The 22148-nt window shown below is 43.9% G+C and overlaps 1 protein-coding gene across 1 annotated transcript in view; it reads right to left on the reverse strand.

Moving 5' to 3' along the window:
• arhgap12b (Rho GTPase activating protein 12b) overlaps positions 1-20984 on the reverse strand; it is a 46922-nt gene extending 25938 nt beyond the window's left edge. The window contains exons 1-2 of the mRNA XM_030775745.1: positions 20679-20984; positions 13448-14228 (exon numbers count right to left, since the gene is read on the reverse strand). Coding sequence (XP_030631605.1) covers positions 13448-14149 — 702 coding nt within the window. The 5' untranslated portion in view covers positions 14150-14228; positions 20679-20984. The remainder of the gene's footprint in view (positions 1-13447; positions 14229-20678) is intronic.
• Positions 20985-22148: the final 1164 nt, after the last annotated feature.

Genomic DNA, 22148 nt, shown 5'->3' on the forward strand with positions numbered 1-22148 from the left:
CTCACGCACACGCACGCACACACACACACACACACACACACACACACAGTTACTCATTCACACTGGCTCTTTTTTTCTAGGAAAAAAACTGAGTGAGGACTGGTATACAGTGACTCATGTCTAAGTAACCTGCGCTAATGTGAACAGAGAGAGGGTGAGTGAGCACACTTAAATATGGGAGGGAAAGATTCACCCTCTCACTCTCTCTAGTCCATCGAAAAAGGACTTTAGAGATGTAACTTTGGCAATTAACTGACATCTATAGTGTTTGCATTTTTGGGCTGAGGATGACTCATCAGAATTCAGATGAAGCCAGTTTGATCCCTCTGTATCATGCCCACTGAATTACAGTATGTGTGACATTCAGGCTAATTGAAACTGGAACACTTTGAATTACTGAGCTTTTATCTAATAGTTTTAATTTCCAGAAGTCAAGATAAGCGAGAGCTGAGATTAGAGAGAGAATCCAGACCGTGTGTGTGTGTGTGTGTGTGTGTGTGTCTGTGAGTGTCTGTGAGTGAGAGAGAGAGAAACAGTCTCTTATCTCCCTTGAAGGTGTGCATATGAACACTTCCTGTATAATGATAACAGACCATTAGGCAAAATGATTCTCATGCTTCCCCACCCCACCACAACCCCACACACACACACACACACACACACACACACACACACACTAAAAGCCTAATCATAACCCAGTTAGCCCTTCCCCTCGCAGGCAGTCTTAATAAAAATATTCCTCTCCTCCCATAATGCACTCGGACACGGAGTAAAATCTGCTTTAGCATTTCACAGCTTCGCTCCCATTGGCCTTTTAACAGCTCTCAGGTTTAGAGCAGCACTTCACAGTGTAATCAGACACCACACACTTCCAGAGAGCTGACAAGAGGCTGCTTCTTTCCCTGACCTGTGACTTCTGCACAATGTCGAAACATTAACCTGCACACCACGCTCTAGAACAAAGACTACAACAAAAAAAGCAAGTGGTTTAGTGCACAAGTCCCTTTAAAATGGTCTCAGGCAAAACCACAATTATCAAACCCGTGTTCTTTTTGTTGTGTGCGACTACTACAAGAAGGTCAAATTGCCATCTACTGTGAATGGGAACAAAAAGCAAACGGTAAACCCAGTTGCCTGGTATTCTGTGGTCTGGCTTCACCACAGTGGCTTTGTTTCTGTGACACAGCCGTGCTGAAGTAATTTATAGTCTATGTTGACATTATGTATGCCACATAGCTTTGTGACAGACGTTTACGCGCAACCACACACACACGCCGACGCACCCACCCACACACACACAGGAATACATTCAGACGGTTAGCGAGGTCACAGACAGAAAACACAGCTTAGCCACAGTCGTGAAGACACAAAGGGAGAGATAGGGACAAAGAGAGAGAGATAGAGACAAAGAGAGAGAGAGAGAGAGAGAGAGAGAGAGACACAGGCAATGGCCGTAGTTTCAAACCATCGCAGGCCGTGGTGAAACTCCTGGTGCTTGTTCTCCGTCCCATTCTGAAAACTGGGTGTCAGTTGCATAGGAATGTCAGAGATGGTCAGACAAACAAAACATGCTCAACTGTTTGGTTTCTGCCTGTTCTCTCCTTGTCATCTTGACACTGCAGAGAAAAAGCTTTAACCATGTCTACTCACACAATGACCTTGAGGGATGGAGAGAGAAAGAGAGAAAGAGAGAAAGAAAGAAAGAAAGAAAATAATTAGCAAGCAGAACTGAACTGAGAAAAGCATCTGTTTTAGGATGAGGCACCGAACAGGCCTTTGCAGAAAGGCCCGGTGATGTCTCAACCTCTTTGAACTAGCAGCACAGCTGTGCTCGCTCTTACTGGATAAGAGTGAATGAGATGTCCAGGAAACTGACAGCTCCATGTACGGAGCTGATAGCTCATTCTCCTCTTTCCCTCTGAATCAGTCAGATTCACGTCAGCTCATACATAAGACACCACACGTGACTAAACCGCTGTCTGCATGGACTTCTACAAGTTCTGTTATGTAGTCTTTGTGGAGTGTGTAGGAGATCTGCCTGATTCCACAGGTTCAGAGCTAGAGGAGAGGGTGGGACGTTGTTGCCATGGCAACAAAACAGAAAACTTATCAAGCTGTGTAAAAAAAAAAAAAAAATTAGACATGAGTTACGTTCCACTCATCTTTTCCAACGCATTCCTTCTTTTCCTTGTTATTTCCTTTTCGTCTGCACATAAGAATCTTATTCTGCTTCAGAGAATAGTAACACGATGTACAGAGAGGGAGTGAGAGAAATTGAAGGAGACAGAGAAAGAATGGGATAGGGGGAGTGAGTGAAGAGAGGAGAGGAGTGGAACAGAGAGACAGACAGAGAGAGAGAGAGGGCAGCGGGACAGAGGAGCTTTGTAATGTCAGAGCTAGTGAGAGTCCTGCCATCTGAATCAGAGATCAGCCATCCCACTGGTCACTGCTAGAGCCAGGGTCAAACACAGAGCTGTCTGTCTCCCCCTCTACAGCCAGCCCAAAGCCCTGTGTGTGTGTGTGTGTGTGTGTGTGTGTGTGTGTCTTTATGTCTGTACGTGAGAATACAGCGCTGTATAAAACCATGCAGGCTTATTGATTAGAGTAACTAAAGTAGTACCCTCACTTTTCTCTCAGAAATGATTCAGTAACATCAGATCGTAACTACACCCTGTACGCTCCCTCTGAGTCATGGTGGTGTCGGCACGGCTCCACCCGACCCCACCATCCCTCTGCCTCCCTCATCCTCTGGCTGACCTATTCACACAGAACGGCAGAGAGACAGACTTCTGCCCGGGCACATCTTGCCTCCTGTCTCAGAATAGAGCTTTTGTCCCCAAAGCCGTACCCATGACACACAGCCCTCCGACGTTGCTGGCCGCGTCCCAGAGCGCACTGCGCCGTGTCCTTTAAGTTCTCTCTCTCTCTCTCTCTCTCTCTCTCTCTGTGTGTGTGACCACATGCACCGCATGACAGCTGACTGGTCTAAAACCTGAGATAATCTACGAGGCACGCTTGAGAGGAACTGCATTAAAAAAAAAAAAACAAAAACAAGTCATTGTAAATAATAGATTACAAGACGTTTTTCCACCATGACTGTTCTCACATTTGTTATATTAAAAACTTCCCATCCAAGTTGTCCTCTGGTTAAACGTTTCCCCGCTGTGAGGTTTGAGTTCCATGAGCTACAGTGGTTATTCCCTATGACACGGTGCGGCAGAAGACACTTTAAAGTCTAGCACACATACACAGCTCTAATTAAGAGCCCTAAAGCCTTTTTCTTACTTGGCAGCTGTGAGCTGATTTGTCTTTTGTCAAGGGTAGAGAGGCGGTGTGGCTTTTCAGACTGACACTATGAGGAGTGTCTCTGTCGCTCCAAGAGAAGAACACACGAAAAAAGGAGGTCTGCTTTCAAACACAAACTCAATTTTGTCAAAGTGCCACAGTGGGTAAAAAAAAAACAACAAAAAAACAAAAAATAAACAAACAGTGCTTTGAGTGTTTAGACTGGCAGACACAGCCTTGGCCTCCTGTGTACCCACATAAAGGAGCGTTTTTTTGGGGGGGCATTTTCAGGGGCGATGGGTGGCTGCTGGCAGACACTACAGCTCTCTCCATCTCTCCATTAGGGGGCCAATGGACCACTACACAGCTAAATGGGCAGAGAAAGACAGATTCTACATCTTTTAATAGACGGGGGAAATGAAGAGATTGAACGAGAACGAGAGAGAGAGAGAGAGAGAGAGAGAGAGAGAGAGAGAGAGAGAGAGAGAGAGAGAGAGGCTGATGTTCAAAATTCAAAGTATTCAAAAGATCCAAGTTGATTCAGCTATGTACGTTCAGGGAGTTTTAGGCCTGTTTTTGCTTGGCAGCCATCTCCTGCTTCAAATAACATTTACACAAAGGCGCTAGCCGGCCACCAAAGGGCTCTCTACTGAACTAAAACGTTCAGCGCCAGCGTTGAGCAGGAAAGCACATGAAGGGGAAGGGTTTCCTCAGGGCCAAACACACATGGTGTAGAAAAGACAGTGTACATACACACCCTTTAATCCTGGTCTGCTCCACCAACCCCCATCTCTCCCATACTCAACACACAGACTATAAGAAGATTTCAATGCAGGGTGTGGGGCTATGTTTGGGTGAGTCGGTATACATGTAAGAGTGTGTGTGCACGCACGCACGCGCATGTGTGTGTGTTTTGTGTGTGTGCGTGTGTGTGCACGCGTGTGTGTGTGTGTGTGTGTGTGTGTGTGTGTGTGTGTCTGGTGCATCTCAGGCCTGCTGGCCTACTGTCACATCAACATTAATACCGACACTCTGTTCAGACGATTACACAAGCCCGGTCTACGATTCTCTAATCCACACAGACAAAGCCTTGACCTTCTCACACAGACACACACGCACACACACGCACGCACACGCACGCACACGCACGCACACGCACGCACACGCACGCACAGACACACACAGACACACACATCCCAATAACAGCATGACAGGGTAAAGTGCAAAAATATGGGATGAGGACATGTATTGAAAACAAAAGTTTGGTTGTGCAAAATTGAAAATTTATCATCTTGCAGACAACACATTTTCAAGATGCACTAACTTTAATGCTCTCTGAACATTTTCCAACATCTAAACAGTAGGAAAGAGCAGACTGCTACGTTATAGCCTGAGGGAACAATGAGGAACCAAACTATTTAACATTTAATAATTCCATGAATTATGAATGTAAAAATTAATTTGTGCCGTTACATGTGCAGTGCTTGTTTCTGACTCAGCTTACATTGTGCAGTTATTATTTCTGATCCACAAGATTTCCAGACACAGATAAAGCTTGTGTTGCTGTTGTGATGTTTACAGTGTCAGAGTTTTTACATAACATTCAGCCTCTAAAGATTTCTTGTCTGCCTGACTGCTCTCTTGTACGTACAGGAAGACAGACACACACACAGACAGGCATGCGCGCACACACACAGCCCCTCTATATTTTGATATGGTCTCATTAAATGTCTCCTGCACTTGTTACCTGTGTATGTCTGTGGATGAGTAATTGCTAATCAGCTCACAGACTTGTCAGTCTGAACCTGCCCTTCAGGAGTCTGTGGCCTTCTCAGGAGTCTTAAACACTTCATTCTCTCACTCACTGACTGAAATCAAGCACTACAACGCAGCGCTCGTGGAACGGGTCTCATTTCCGCCAGCTCCACGTCACATGACTCGCTCTATTTCTGTATTTCTGACTCTTTACAAGGGTCAAAAGAACATGAACTCATCTGACAGTGAGTCAGCACAGACAGACCAAGTTTCTAATCTGTGATCTTATGTAAGGTTGATCACAAAATGCATTACTAAATGTTAGGTAAGACTGAACAAAGACACTGTTAAGGTGACATGGGCAACATGCCAAAGCTCTGATGTGGGATCAGTCTGAATTCATGGCCCAAAGCTGAGGGTTGGAATGGATTTGATGGATGCCTGATCTGAGGACAGTTGTACTGTGTGTGTGTGTGTGTGTGTGTGTGGTGGTGGGGGGGCTGGGTTACCTCCTGTTTGTGTGTGTCGCACAGTCACAAAGTTCTGTGGATCACTGAAATAGCATGATGTTGGATGACTCTCTTTCTGCAACCATCCAACTCTCATCAGATGCAAGATGCGTTATAATCCACTTACACACTTGGATTTTCTGGTATAAGAGACGAGGTTAATATGTCGGACATGCACGTAGAGGTATAGCATGTTTATGCTCAGGATACCTTCAAAACAACAAACAGAAACATTACTGTGAAAATATGTTAACTTCTGATAATATCAAAAGCACCAGTCAGCTCAGGGGTAGTGTACACACACACACACACACACACACACACACACACACACACACACACACGGAGCAGAGTAAGAATGAAAGTGTCTGGCAGTGGCTGGTTTGAGGAAGTATTGAGTAACGGATGAGTTGACTGTAAGTGTTTCTCCGTGTCCTTTAAGCCTGACTGACTGATTCTGACTAAGGGACAAATGAAAGAGAGAGAGTGACCTTCACTCCAATCAAGACTGACTTCATGGAAAAAAAAAAAAACCCTCACACACACATACATTATGTGTGTCAAGAGCAAGAAATCCCTTCTCATTTATACATGAATACACTTAGACATGAATCCATACCAACAGTCCTTTTAAACCCAATCTGTCCTCCCAGTTTTGTTGTGTGTACTTTGGAAAATGATCGTACGTTCATAAACAGTTCAGCTACAAAACACGGACTCTTCTGACCAAGTCGCAACTTGCGAACATACTCAAAACATCTCAAGAATTATACCAATGTCTAGTTATTGTTTAAAAAGACTGTCAGCTACCTGACAAAATCTTTTATTGCCTTTCAGCAGAAGCAGCACCCCTGTGTCAATCATCCTGGGGAGAGGGGAATGACAGAGCCAGTGACCACTGAGACATTGAGATGTACAGAAAAGACTGTAGCACCAGCCTCTGTCCACAAACATATCTATTTCATTAACGGCCCTGTGTAGAGAGAAAGCAAGAAGACCAGAAACTATTATTATCCAATCAGAGGCAAGGACACCAAAGGCCTTTGGCCTTGTTGCTACTATTCCCTCTCGCACAAACACACGCAACACACAGGCACACGCACGCACAAGCACGGACACATTCACACACACACACACACACACACACACACACACACACACACACACACACACACACACACACACACACACACAGAGGACTGTTGACAGCCAGTCACTGTTATATTTAGGCTACATGAAGCCCCTGTAATGTTTATTGGCATGGGACTTCCAAAAGAGTATCAAAATATGTGAGTAAACACATGTGGGTATGTGTTTGTCTGTATATAGCACTTTATGAACTGTGTCTCAAGCATTTTAGTCACCTCGACTACTTCCTTAAATTTTCTCTGTTTCTGGGTGTTCACTCTGTGTGTGTGTGTGTGTGTGTGTGTGTGTGTGTGTGACTGTTAACGTGTGACAGTAAGCAGTGGGTGTGTATTACACGCCGTACTGATTTGTGGTGCAGAATCAACGGTTTAACCAGAGTCAGCTCTGAACAAACACAGAGTAGATGATTCTGGATCGTTCTACAGTGTCCCGCTGTCCTCTTTTGTCCCCCGAGCGGCACCTCGGCTCAGCAGTCTGAGCCGTGGAACGTTCTTCCAAACAAAAAAGCTGGGCTTTTCTGGAAGGTCCATACACACATCCACGCTGTGCTCTTCTTACCATCACAAGACTCCACTGTCCCCGAGTTACACAGACCACTGACTTTTACTCATTAACCTCTCAGTCTTTCACTCTGTTTCTCTCTCTCTCCCTCTGTTTCTCTCTCCCACTCCCTCTCTGTGTCTCTCTCAGACTCTCTGCCTCCATTTTTCCACTCTACACACGAGGGGAAGTGAGACACAGGAAAAGAGTTGGGAGATGTCAGATATGAGATATAAGTTTAGAGGAAAGATTACAGACCAATGTGTCTGTGTGTGTGCGCATTAACAGCAGTGTAACACAGCAGTTCCAGTGAGGTGGTTATGATCACTCTTAGAGAATGCAGACACTTCATTTCAGCTCCTTTACACACAAATGCCAGGTCTGATTAAGCCAAACATCTTTACACATACACACATGCCCAAAACAAAAGACATCACTCTACATGGAAACTTTCAGAACCAGCCACATCGCCCAATTCAAATCTCAACTCAAATTTCAGTCTCTAATCTATGGAACATGTAACAAGGTGGAAATATGTCACAAATAAACAAACAGAAGATGATAAGATTGGTATGATGTTGTGGACGCTTGTCCTGAAGAGTCGAGAGGAGACAGTACAGGGTCAGGTAAAGTATAACTTACCTTATTATTAGGGTACACGCTGTCCCATCCACACAAACTCTGTCATTTGTCGGCAACAGAGAGAGGGAGCAAAGAGAGGGAAAACAAGTGACAGTGATAAAGCGTGTGTGTGTGTGTGTGTGTGTGTGTGTGTGTGTGTGAGTGTGAGAGAGAGAGAGAGAGAGAGAGAGAGAGAGAGAGGGTGGGGAGTGAATGAATTAAAGTGGCTGCTGTCACTGCATGCCTGTCTGTCTGTCTCTCTGTCTGTGTTTCTATCCAAGGTAAAAGTTCTGAGTGAATTACATATGTCAGAGGGCAGAGGGCCTACTGTCCCCTTAAAAATTCCCATTTTCATCCACAGGGCAATGGCACAACCATACAGCAAAATCACTGACTTGTGTGTGTGTGTGTGTGTGTATGGGCCATCCCATCTGTCCAAACCTAAGCACAAAGTGTTACAAAACCATCTACTCTTAAACAAACATAGCGCAATGTCCTCTCTACGCTACTGCCAAAAAACACAAAGCATCAGCAGAGGAGAGCAGCGTTTGTGTTTGTGTGTGTGTGTGTGTGTGTGTGTGTGAGAAAGAGAGAGACTGAGTCAGAGAGACAGAGAGTTTCTTTTGATACTTTAGTAAATATTAGATTAGTGTTACTCAAACGTTCTTCTCGTCCTGGATCAGCAGGGCTTTATTGAGTTAGCTGACTATGTGTGTATGTACAAGTGTGTGGGTGTGTGGGTGTGTGTGTGTGTAAGTTCACAAGGGACAGGAATGACAAGAATGCTCTGGAGAAAAATCATGGGCCTCCTTTACAGTTTGGTGATGGAGAGGACGTACACACACACACACACACACACACACACACACACACACTCGCGCGCACGCACACGCGCACGCACGCACAAACACGCACGCGCGGACACACACACACACGGACACACGCGCACAGGCAGGCAGACAGACAGACAATGAAACCCACCTTAACACATACTCATCTTAGACTCTTGTTTAGTGAACCAGAGCAGTTTATATTAAGTCCATTCATAAAGTTTAAGAAGACAATCACAGTGAAGAAAACTGAGAAGGGGTTGAGTGTGTAAAGACTGCCTTTATGCACTTGCTATGTGCATAATCTCAGAATCCTCTAAGCATGTGAGGGGCTTAAAGTTAAAGAGAATCAACAGAGAAAGAAAAAAAATGAAAGAATGCAAGAACAGGCAGAAAGAGAAGTGTGTGTGTGTGTGGGGGGGGGGGGGGGGGCATGCTACCTCTGTAACACTACTTCAACCTTTGTTCTGTTTCAAAAGTCTGCAAACAGTGCAGTGAGACTGAACATACGCCAACCACAGTCTGGCACCGGCTAACACACCAGCATGCACACACGCCTCCCAGAAACTCACACTGAAAAAAAACAAAACAAAACCGAAAAACCCACTCATCTGGGAGTGGAACATGTACATTCAACTGTCGGAAAAAAAAGCGAGAGAGGTCATATTACATAAATATAGTACTGACTTTTGGTAAACATACAAACACAGCCATGACTATAACCCTAACAGACAAACACACAGACAAACACACCAACACACACACACACAGGTTTGAAAACTAAAACTAGACATCAAACTTATAACAAACAGCACAGTGCAACCCAGCTACCAGTCTAATCCAAATACACAAAACTGACAGAGATACATGTAAACATCCACACAAACAATTAAAAACAAAGGCAAAACAAACAAACAAAAAAAAAAAACAGCTATCCTACCCCAATTCATTTAGTAGATCTCCACTGTAATACCGTGAGGACCATACACATATCCATTAATTAGCATAAGATCAGCTACTGATCATGAAGACACACCCATCCTGTTTGGTTTTATATGATCCTGTATGGTTTTGTATGATTGTGTATGGTTTTGTATGATCCTGTATGGTTTTGTATGATCATGTATGGTTTTGTATGATTGTGTATGGTTTTGTATGAACCTGCATGGTTTTGTATGATCCTGTATGGTTTTGTATGATTGTGTATGGTTTTGTATGAACCTGTATGGTGTTATATGATCCTGTATGGTTTTGTATGAACCTGTATGGTTTTATATGATCCTGTATGGTTTTGTATGATTGTGTATGGTTTTGCATGATTGTGTATGGTGTTATATGATCCTGTATGGTTTTGTATAATTGAGTATGGTGTTATATGATCTTGTATGGTGTTATATGATCCTGTATGGTTTTGTATGAACCTGTATGGTTTTGTATGATCCTGTATGGTTTTGTATGATTGTGTATGGTTTTGTATGATTGTGTATGGTTTTGTATGATCCTGTATGGTTTTGTATGATTGTGTATGGTTTTGCATGATTGTGTATGGTGTTATATGATCCTGTATGGTTTTGTATAATTGAGTATGGTGTTATATGATCTTGTATGGTGTTATATGATCCTGTATGGTTTTGTATGAACCTGTATGGTTTTGTATGATCCTGTATGGTTTTGTATGATCCTGTATGGTTTTGTATGATTGTGTATGGTTTTGTATGATCCTGTATGGTGTTATATGATCCTGTATGGTTTTGTATAATTGAGTATGGTGTTATATGATCTTGTATGGTGTTATATGATCCTGTATGGTTTTGTATGATTGTGTATGGTTTTGTATGATCCTGTATGGTTTTGTATGCTCTTGTATGGTTTTATATGATCATGTATGGTTTTGTATGATTGTGTATGGTTTTGTATGAACCTGCATGGTTTTGTATGATCCTGTATGGTTTTGTACGATTGTGTATGGTTTTGTATGATCCTGTATGGTGTTATATGATCCTGTATGGTATTATATGAACCTGTATGGTGCTATATGAACCTGTATGGTTTTGTATGAACCTGCATGGTTTTGTATGATTGTGTATGGTTTTGTATGATCTTGTATGGTGTTATATGGTCCTGTATGGTTTTGTATAATTGAGTATGGTGTTATATGATCTTGTATGGTGTTATATGATCCTGTATGGTTTTTTATGAACCTGTATGGTTTTGTATGATCCTGTATGGTTTTGTATGATTGTGTATGGTGTTATATGATCCTGTATGGTTTTGTATGAACCTGTATGGTGCTAAATGATCCTGTATGGTTTTGTATGAACCTGTATGGTGTTATATGATCCTGTATGGTTTTGTATGAACCTGTATGGTTTAATATGATCTTGTATGGTTTCATAGACTGGTGCTATATTACACTCCACAGTGTGATGGCAGGGCAGACCTGAGAGCTTTAGCCTAAATCTTTTAAGAAGCCTTTAAGACGCAGCCTTTAACCCAGAGAGTCAGAGCAAGGTTTTTCATCCTCAGCCACAAACCACACGCCTCACGACCCAAAACCTCTCGCTTTCAGTTTTCGCTTTGTTTATTTGTACTGTCTGTTAAGCATCCTTGCAGGTTAGCCTGCACTTCCTGTTGAACTTTAAATTCCATCTCTGCATACTTACGATTATTGTAGACAACAGTTAGAGTCATTTTCAATGTCAGAAGTCAAACACCACGGCAATTTCTGCTACAGGCCAATGCCACAAACTCCACACAACCTCATTACTTCCCAACACAATCAGGGTCTTCATGACAACAAAAGAGCCATGTACTGGGTGAAGTGCTTTAGCACTGAAAGCACAGGGGGGCAAACACAGTGACTGGCGCTCTGGGGCTCTGTCCACGGACTCTTTCAGGTAAACAGAAGCACAAAGCCCCGGTTAAAACCAGCAGGCTCAGGTCTCAAAGTCCTAAACTAATTCAATCATCTCTATTCATCTTACCACCCCCCACCCCATTAGATAAAAAAAAATCCCCCCCTTAAGCCTTCCATCTAATCAAGATCTACAGAGGATCTGCTCAAAGCAAAGTCTGACATGTCAATAACCATGTGTCCAGGGAAGTATCAGTGTAAGATGTTTTTTTTTTGTCTGGAAACTCTTCTGTTTTCCAGCCAGTGAGGAAAACCAGAGCACCTGCGCAAACGCGGCACGATGAACAGAATTAAGCACAGCTTTCAGATTACTGTGAGTACAGGAGTGCGGGAGAAATGTTGACATTTGTCAGACACGTTGAGCATTTGGAGCTGTGCTTAACTGTCAAAATGAGCTACAGGTCAGAGACTGCTACAAGAGTTTCTGCTTCCTGACGACGTAGTCTCTGCATGGCCCACTGTACCCCACTTCCTCCTCCACACACCACGCACGCACGCACACACACACACACAGGGGGGTAGCAGCCTGATCCCTGCCAGATATGACCTACTTTCTACTCTCCCACAATCCCTTTGTTCCCCTCTTTCATCAGAGGGGGAGAGAGAGGGAGAGAGAGAGAGAGAGAGAGAGAGAGAAAGAAGGGGGGGGGGTGGTGTGTGGGGGGGAACAAAGAATTTTAGCCCAGCTTTTCACACAAGCCACCCTGTGGAACCCCAGCACCCCCCCCCCCCCCCAGACCAGGATGATCTGCTTAGCACGTCTGGTCACAGCTTCCTCTCCATCCCTCCTTCTCTTCTCCTGTCTCTTCATATCTGACTCTCTCTGTAATCACTCATCTGTGCAGACATCAAAAGATGCTTATGAACGTAAAACTAGTATCGCCCGTGTTTTAATTTGCCATTATCATCTGCTCTACGCCGTCATCTGACAACGCGTACTAATCTCTCTTTCTAACGCAAATGAACGCGTTCACCCGTACATAAGCACCGACCCATCTCCTCTCTGGCCGATGGAAAGAGTGAGAGGAGACGCTGGAAATAAACCCCAAAAAAAAAAAAAGTGGGATTATTACCCGCCCGTTAGCACCAAGGTCGTTCTCCGAATGTGTCTCATAAATGAGAATGCCAACTGTCTTGTCACAATCTCAAAAATGCTATACATATCTTCAAAAATGCACAACAAGTCTTTAAAGCTTACACCAATGAACCTACATATCTCCCCGCCAACATTTACCTTACAAACTCACAAATCTCCCACTGATGTTGAATATGAGCATTTGCTCGACGTGACAACACAACAGCTGAGGAATCGTCATGACAAGAGAGAGAAATGTAATTTCTTTTCTTTTAAAATCAAATGTACCAGGAAGAGGAAAATATCCTCTTGCTTCTCAGAGGCTGTCGCACACAGACACATGCTCACACACACACACACACACACACACACTGTGGCTAACCAAAAACCATACACTTCCACACTGTCAGAGTTGTAACCATTCAACAGTTTGCTGCAAAACACAACAGGTGTGTGAAATCATGTGTGTGTATGTGTGTGTGATTTGAAAAGAGGGAGCTGAATGAAAAGAGCGCCCGTCACGACACACAGGAGGACACAAAAAGAAATAACGGCACCAAAGGAAGAAAAATCAGCAGCCTCCTGACGGCAGAGCGATACGCAGCAGGAAGCCAGGGACACAGGGACGGAGCGAGATACTCCATCGCTCCTGATTTAACCTGACAGGGGAGAGAACACTCATCCCTAAGTGTCTGAAGAAAAACACAAGGAGACTGGGGGGGGGGGGAGAGAGAGAGAGAGAGAGAGAGAGAGAGAGATTGTGTCTTACCTGCATGTGCTCTGTGGAGCTACTGCTAAGCTCATCTCCAGACTCCGAATCGTTCCGCAGTTTTTCCGATCCTTCCCCAGGTGAGTCACCGTGAAGGGACGCGCACGTGTCCGTATCCAACGGCAACCCGCCCGGAAGGTTACCCTGGCTACCCCGCTCACCGTCTGGCGGTGACTCTGCCCGCGTGCGGGGCAACGTGTTACCATGGTGATGGTTATAGTTGCTAAGGAGGGAAAGCTCTGCCAGCACGCCCTTCATGCCCGGGTTTTGATTGGCGTCCCGCAGCAGCGAAGGGGGGGTGTGCTGCCCGGGAGACGGGGAGGGTGTGTTCGAGGGAGACGGACGCCCGAAGCTGGACATTTCCCCCGAGCGTTGGCTGAGATTCTCATTGGACGATCGGCTGAGATCCAGCATGGTGGGTTTGGGTCGGAGCGCTCCCGGCGGGAGCAGAGGTTTCAGGGGCGGCATGAGCGCCCGCCGTACCTCTCGGACATACTGGGCTGGCACGTAGAAGGCTTTGGTGCCCTCCTCTCCACGGACCTGCCACCAGTCCTCGTTGGTTTTGCGCACTAGCTGGTAGCATTCTCCCTGTCTTATGGAGATGAGTCTGTCTTTAGCCTTGTATTCGTAATCATACTCCACCTCAATGTAGACCTGGCCTGGAGCCATTGGCCGGTCATAGTGCCCATCCCTCTCTGACATGACTCACACTGGGTCTGTGTGGGTCTCACAGTCCAGGGGCTGGAAGGGTCCACATCTCACTGGGTTCCTCTGCACAGTTCTGGGGAAGAGAAAGAATATTGCACCACGATGATTTCACACACCTTGAAAACTAAGGGCACACCTCATTAATAGCACACTTTACACAGACACGGGGCTAGGGCTGAACACACAGGCGCTCGTGCGTGCGCACGCACACGAGTGTGTGTAGACGCATTATTTCAGACACGTATACACAGACTGTCACACACAAGCAGCTGTTTTGAGAGGAGGCGATACTGTTCCCTGGAGTTCCGAAGGCATCCACATGGTAACCAAATCATGCATGAGGACTCCATGGCAACAAACAGATCACTGACCAAATGATCAAATTACAATGACAGGGCTCTCTCTCTCACTCTCACACACACACACACACACACACACACACACACACAGAGATCAAATGAAACTGACAGGATTTGAACGGAGTGACATTTTCCAGAACACCTCTGGGGTGTCCTACAGCACCGTGTGCTCTCTCTCTCTCGGGGTATTTCTGATTTAAACCTACACTGACAACATTACACAACTATAAGCAATCATCTCACATTTCTCTCTCTCTCTAATTTCCTCATTGTTAAACAGCGGGAATGATGACACCCTTCTGTGCGGTGATGCAGGGGATTATCCAGGCCGAACGAGCCGAAAATAAAAAAGGGGGTTAGGACACTCCGTGATTTCTGTCTCGCTCTCCGATCTCTCCATAACCCTCTCTCTCTATTTTATGTCAAGCAGGGGCCTTCTGACTTTCCTTAAATAGAAGCGCTGTCCACATAGGATGAGGGTTTACGTATACACAACCACGGATAGAGAAACAGGTGTACGGGCGTGAGTTGGATCTAAAAAGAGGAGACCGCTCATACTGTAACTGAATACTGTAATCGGACACATATACACACTGGCAGAGAGTGGTAATGCTTCCTCTTAAAGCTAGAGGAGACAAACAGTCAGTCAGTCATTCAACACTGCGTCATGCGCATTCTGAGTCCGTCACGACCAGCGTCCTAGTCTACGGAACGCGTCTTCCTTTTCTGTAATGTCCTAAGAGATTGTTCGCGATTCATTCACACTCGCACGCACCAACTCTGCAGTTTGACTGGTGCCTGCAAATGCTGTTTTCTGTCGAGCCGCTGATAAACTCGAGTGTTTGTGCGTACCGCCCGTGAATACCTCATAACCACGTTCGGACACTGTTTTAACTATGACAAACGTCGCCTGAACAGGGAGCAGCCCTGCTTGGCTCTAACAGTCTGGAAAATGCAGAAGGCCTGCGACATCGCTGGATGTGATAATGGCAAGACGCCGTCATTCTTCTGTGTGATAAGAATGTGTTGGCCATAAGTGGATTCTGGCACACCGTGTACTGCATTATTCACCTATTTAGTCTACAAGAGGCCTCTTCAAATGCAATCCACTACTTGGACAAATAAGACACACACACACGAGAGTTAGCTAGAGCTGGCTCCCTGGGATGTACGTATGCCTATGCACAGAGGCAAGGAGGAATGTGAGATCAAAGCTTTCAGGTTAATTATTTAGCATCTGTAACTGTACTGACACTTATGACTCGACTGAAAGGTACACAAATCTTTAAAACTCAACGTCAATTTGAAGAGCAGTTTGTTCAAATCAAGGCGTATTCCCCCACCAACTCATATATTCTGTATAACTGGCACTGTTCTCGTTTTCTTGGCAGTAAGCTCAAAGGCTCACTTACGCACATTTGATGTGAAATTATGTGTGACCCTCGACAAACGACCTTGGAACAATGAGAGCTACAGCAATTTTTATAATATAAAAAAAGAAAGGAAAAAAAATGGAGAGAGAGAATGAAAGAAAAAGAGAAAGAAAAATCCTAAGTGGTTCTGCAAAATGACCTGTCAGCTTGTTCAACCACATGCCAGAATGCAGGTGAGACGCAGTTCCCAAAATTGGACGCAAAATATATATCTGAGCTTGTTTGGAGTGTGCATCGAATCACATTCTCATTTCTGGAATCTTCAAATAACCAAATGTGGCTCTTTCTTGGCAGGTGGAAGTTTCTACGAAATGATGCATTTCAGGTGGTGTAATCTTTCCTTTAATTCACTCAACAACCTGACGTCAGTAAATACTGTCAACACCTCCAGGGCTTTAATTTCACGATTCCATTTGTGGAAAGCTCTGCATTCAGAACAGGATAAGACAAAAGGAACGAATTCTTCAAAAAACAAAGCAAACTTGTTAATCCATAACGCTCATCTTTCATCCTGAGAGCTAAATTTAGAGTGGAGGCTCCCTCAGGGGTTCTCTCTTCCTTTAGTTGGACCCCACCCCCACCCCCCCTCCTGTAACACACACACACACACACACACGTGCACACACACACGTGCACACACACACGCACACGCACACTTTGGCATTGGTATTTCCGAAACATCAAGGTGCTGAAAGAAATGGTTCTTGAAATTCAAAGAGATAATGTACTGAGAAGCAGAGGTTGCCTGAAATTCTGCTCATCACCTCTGGAAAGAGAATTTGAAGACCTTTAAAACCCTGACAAAAATGAGGACACTGAGGCATAACTGTTTTACAAAATCAAAAGAATATATGGTCAACTCATAAATCAAAACAGAATCTACAGTTCTGACCGACTTAACTCACTGACTATGACATTTTCTAGAGCTCACTTCTAGAGCACACACAACAGTTACGTCTAGATCTAGTCAGAGAAGGATATTTCCTTTTCACCATGGCAACAAGAGGGCAATCAACTGACAATTCATCACCTTATTCATCTCTGCATGAAAACGTCACAGAACATTCTAGTACAGACCTTAGGGCTCTTGATTGGCTCGGGTCCTTTTCATGCCAGCTGGCAAACTGTCTGTCACTGCTCACCAGCCATGTTGAAAATAACACTCAAGACAAGGCATGCTTCCCTTAAGAGAGACAACAGCCTAATTTAATGAAAAATATTCTGAGATTTGTATAAGCCTCATTTCTTGATTTGACTGTTGGCCACAGCAGGGGGCTTGAGCGCACAACAGACGGCCAGTATGCACTGAGGATGGTTTCATGATAACCAATCAGAGAAACTAAACAACAATTCCATTCGAGTGTGTGGACACCAAAGAAGTCTAAAAGAAATAGAGGGTTGTTTTTTTGGGGTGTTTTTTTACATTTCATTTAATATTTTTCTAGCCCTAATCCAATAGCTGATTCACCTGGTCCTGCAAATCTAGATCTTTGGGGGCTAAATCAAGCAGAAGGAAGGATCTTGAAGAGAAAGCCTTATCACCACTGCTTTGGCACAAACTCAAACAATAGGTAACCTTCCTTTTTTTAATATTTGGTATCAAGTGTTGTATTAACTTCCTCTGAATCAAAAACCCACAGTAACCTCAAAAATTGACCCGGTTGCAAACCGTCCAAAAAAACCAAATAAATAAATGAGATAATGAGGCGTCACAACACACATATTCAGAGGAATATAAACTTGTGGATCCTCTTTGTTTAACGATTCTGTTTTGGAAGCATGTCCCTACATTTCATTAGGTCATGGCTGCTACCCTCTTACAAGCTTTGAATATGGAGGCTTCAGAGCTTTACATCTAAGCTGTACTGTGACAGCTGAAACAAGTACCTGCCAATTTGAGGAAATATCAATGCACAGAGTCTTAACAGGGCACTGGGCCTGTATGAGCCATAAGACGTGCTTCAGTGTGGCTTGGCATGCATTTGCCAAACGTCCGAAACCGTAGTGGAGGGATACGACGGCATTCTTCCATGAGAAATTTTCCATAATTGTTCGACCGAGTTGAGTTCTGGTGACTGATATGGACGTGGCATACGGTTTACAGTGTTTTCACGTTCATGAAAGCATCGGATGACACTCATGTCCTGTGGATGGGAATGCTGTTGTCATGGAAAAGACCTTTTTGAAAAGAAGAGAAAAGCAGGAATAAAGATCCCACACCACTGCCTGTTCCCTTTGCACCACTTCTAAATGTTTTTGGTTTGTGTCCTTGATCAATATAAGCAGTCAGAGTTGCCTGTCTGTTCCACCCTGCATCTCGAACCAGAGCAAAGACATCAGAAGTAAGGAAGTATATACTTTTGTGCACAAATGACCTAAGCTGATGATGTCTTTTCATCATCCTCAAATTTCCATGCCTACACCATCCCACTTACTGTTCCTCCTGAAACATAAGCGAGTTAAACAGCCCTTCTACTAACACCTCTGTCAACTGTGCCCCAGCAATCAACCCCCTTCCCTCTTAATTCGCTAATATTGGTAAACAACGCATTTTTACACATGAGCCTAAGCACAATGGGATGTTGAGTGCTTTACTAACTCAGGAACCAGGTCTGTGTGGTAGCATCCACTTTTTTAATATGTTTTTTATCCCTCATTCATTTAAGCATTTCCATGCATGATTTTAACATGGAGGTCTTTGGCACAACATGTAAGGTCCCTGGACGATGTTTAAGAACATAGCAGAGTCCAAGGCTAAAGCCTGCAATGATACTGATTCAAGAGACTTGCTAACTGAAGTCTTTGACAATATGCTTTGATAGGATGTTCTAGAGCAGGGCATTCAATGGCAGAGACTAGTCCATGAGTACTAGCAAACTCATTTTCAGATTTAACATGATTAAACAGCAAAACATCTTACATTACTGCTTTTGTTATGCAATCTGTAAAACTGGAATATAATCAGTCATTTAAACTTTAAGGGCAACAAGCAGAACATTTTGTCTTGACTCCTCTGTTCCTCCGGTACGAATTTGAACGGCCATGGAATGCTATGCGTAAATCCAAAATAATCTGGCAATGACTGACCGATATTTTTCACACGATGATAGCAATGATGAAAGTGATTAACCAGAGTGTAGTGCGTTCTTGAAAGAAAGAAAACTTCATACAGGCTTGTTACATAATCGCCTAGGGAACCTGACCAAACTGGACAGTACAACTTGAACCACTCGAATTAAAAAAAGCATATCTGTAAGGCTGTTTCGGTAAAACTATCGAATGTGTTAAAAAGATCCCCGGACTCAGTTAATTCAGTCTTATTGCAGATGTCCAGGTAATATAGTGTTATGTGAGAACGTCAGATCGCTGAATCGTGCCGACGATGTTCAAAGTAGATGCGAGCTTTTTTCCCCTGCGGTTTTGGTGTAGGTAGCTCAACACCTGTGGGTTCGAGGTTTTGGGAAGTTGCTCTCCTCTTTTGCAGTGTAACTTTTTAAAAACACACACTCACGCGTTCACAAACATGCTAATCGAAATGAAACGCCGAATAACGTTCTGGATGGTTGCAATGTTAAACCAATTTTAAAAAATAAACAAAGAACGTTTTTCAGGATGCAAACAAGTCTTTGCCATAGGCTAATCTCCTGAGCTACTTTGCTGTCGCGGACACAGACTAGGTGACCTTACGAGAGTAGAGGCCAAAGCATTATCGCCATTATGTGAAGAGCTTTTTTCCTTTCGGGTTTTCACACATCTGCTCCATTGGGCACTATGAGCAGCGGAATTCCATGAGCGCTCCCGCATGTCTTTGTTCCAGCGGCTCATTCAAAACAGATGCGACCAACGAGCTGCCCTATGGTACGAGCCAAACATGTGCACCGCCACTGTTTTTATTTCATGCCGTTTGACGTTAAACTTGTTGTTTCTAAGGGTAGTTAAACCCCTATCTTGTCCAATTAAATAGAATAAAAATGCAAAGCCATAACATTCTTCCACCATTCTACCTGACTTCATTCGGACCTGCATCAATGCAGGGAGAAGCTGAGCTGATCACTAACCCGACCAGGAACGCACTCTTTCGGCAAGCCTTTAAGGTGGGGGCAGGGTCTTCGAGCTGCATAAGTTTCAATGGGTTGTTGATGAGATGTGGATCCAAACAAAAAGGGCCACTGGCTTGTAAGAGAAATTGCTTGCTATTATCCGTCCCTCAGTTTAACTTTGAGAGAAACCATAGTATTGGGTTATGTTTAAACTCAGATTTCACCGACTGAAGATCAGTTACACTCAGCTTCTAAGCAGGACGCAGTATTTACCGGAGTACAGAGCCTTAAACAATAAATAAAAACAAAGACGGTGTTGCTTATTTTCACTGACGGTGTGTTCACACTATACGTGATATAATTCAATCTAAAAGATGAGCATAATATCCATGGTTACTATCGCGATAACCATCATCATAGTTATTACACATTATTTAGAGCATACTCCAACATATCTGGGAATGAAGGGTTAATAAAAATGCGCTTGCATGCAACTGAAAATAGGCTATATTTTCCCGCACCGGTGCAAGTTCTTGTTCTATGGGGTAGTAACAGAGTTTCCCCAGTCGAAAGTGGTTAGCCGCAATGTAGCAAGCCGTTGTGCGACAATCAGTGGTAACAATGCAGTTCATGCAATAACCATCCGCCGTTGGATTGAAAACGCATAATTACAGAAGCTCATAACACTCACCTCTCTATCAGCTGTGTTCGGCGCTCTTCCCAAAAAGCCTATTTTATCGGAGAGGTTTAGGAATAAACTTTTTTGTTGCCTCGTACTCTCTGACACGGTAACTCCAGGCTACTGCGCGCTCAGGTCAACACACCACTCTAACGCCTCGTTCCCATCCAGTATCTGCGCGTTCGCGTGTCTGGGCTCTCCCGCCTCGCCTTGTCTGACAACTTTGATGGACGGTGTTGCTGGATGACCGAATCCACTCAAAGCCCCCTCACGGCGCCACAAAGCGATTGCGCCACCCTTTGAGTAGAATCGAACATAAACTCTCCTATCCTTACGCAGAAATGTTTTGGCTATCTATATTTTTACACACAGAATTTTAATCCCAGTCATCCAGTTATGAGCTCCTAATCTATTTTTACTTGGACCCAACTCCAATTGAAATCATTGTTCTGTTAAAGATTTGTGTATTTTACAAGACGATCAGTATAATAAGCGAGCAGTTGGGTCAGTACTTCTGAACAGATTTGAGTTTAAAGACTACTGGTTACTGGAGTTCATATGGCAAAGTTCGCTGTCCTGGTTTGCATTAATAGATAAGTGAGTGTATTTTTTCAAGATAAAAAAATCGAGCTGTACAATTACATAATAGGGGTCAACGATTCTGAAGATGTTAACGACGCAATGTCGCCACCTTTCGTCTCTCTGGTGGTATTGACCACCGTCATGTGCAGAGAAGTAAACGAAAAATCGGTGGTAAATTTAGACTATTGTGAGGGCAGCGGTGCTGCACAGTTACAGTACGGTTGATACCATTGACGGAGCAAGGAGTGTCCCCATTTTTAGGTCTCGGTTACGCCAGGATGTGTTTGCCCGAGAAGGACAACATCAAAGTGACGAATAATTAAATTCAAGACACATCTCATGTGCATCAGGAGAGCACATTTTTGCAGGATTTTGCGAGCTCTGCGTTCCTGCTCAATGGACTTGCTTCGGTGTAATTAAACCTGCGCTGACGATTTGCACGGATTGAAAAGTAACATAGACGATTGTTATTTTACACAGTATTTCGGGGAAAAGAAATCTATCTTTGGGGTGGTTGAAAATAAAATCCCTTTCTAAAGATTTAGGCTGAGTACATCAAATCAGTTCATATAGATGGACAAATTCCATTTTAAAACAATTCGAAATCAAATTATATTCAAAATACATTTCACATGAGCAAACTTATTACTGATATTATACCAATTAAAATGATTGCTTATGGAACACCGTCCAGTATTCATAGGTTTGTTTGTTTTTTTTTTGTCTCTGTAACTCTGCAGAAGGCTTCATAACGTATGCTGGACAGAAGAGGACGGTCCTCATTTTTGCTACATTTGCCATCTGCCGGTGTAAAACTGTACTACAACCTCCAACAAAATACATTTACATAGCATGGCCTTGATGTTCACGTCATGTTAAACTCTATAAGAAAGCCCCCAA

Source organism: Chanos chanos, chromosome 5, assembly GCF_902362185.1.
Source record: "Chanos chanos chromosome 5, fChaCha1.1, whole genome shotgun sequence".
Lineage (NCBI taxonomy): Eukaryota > Metazoa > Chordata > Actinopteri > Gonorynchiformes > Chanidae > Chanos > Chanos chanos.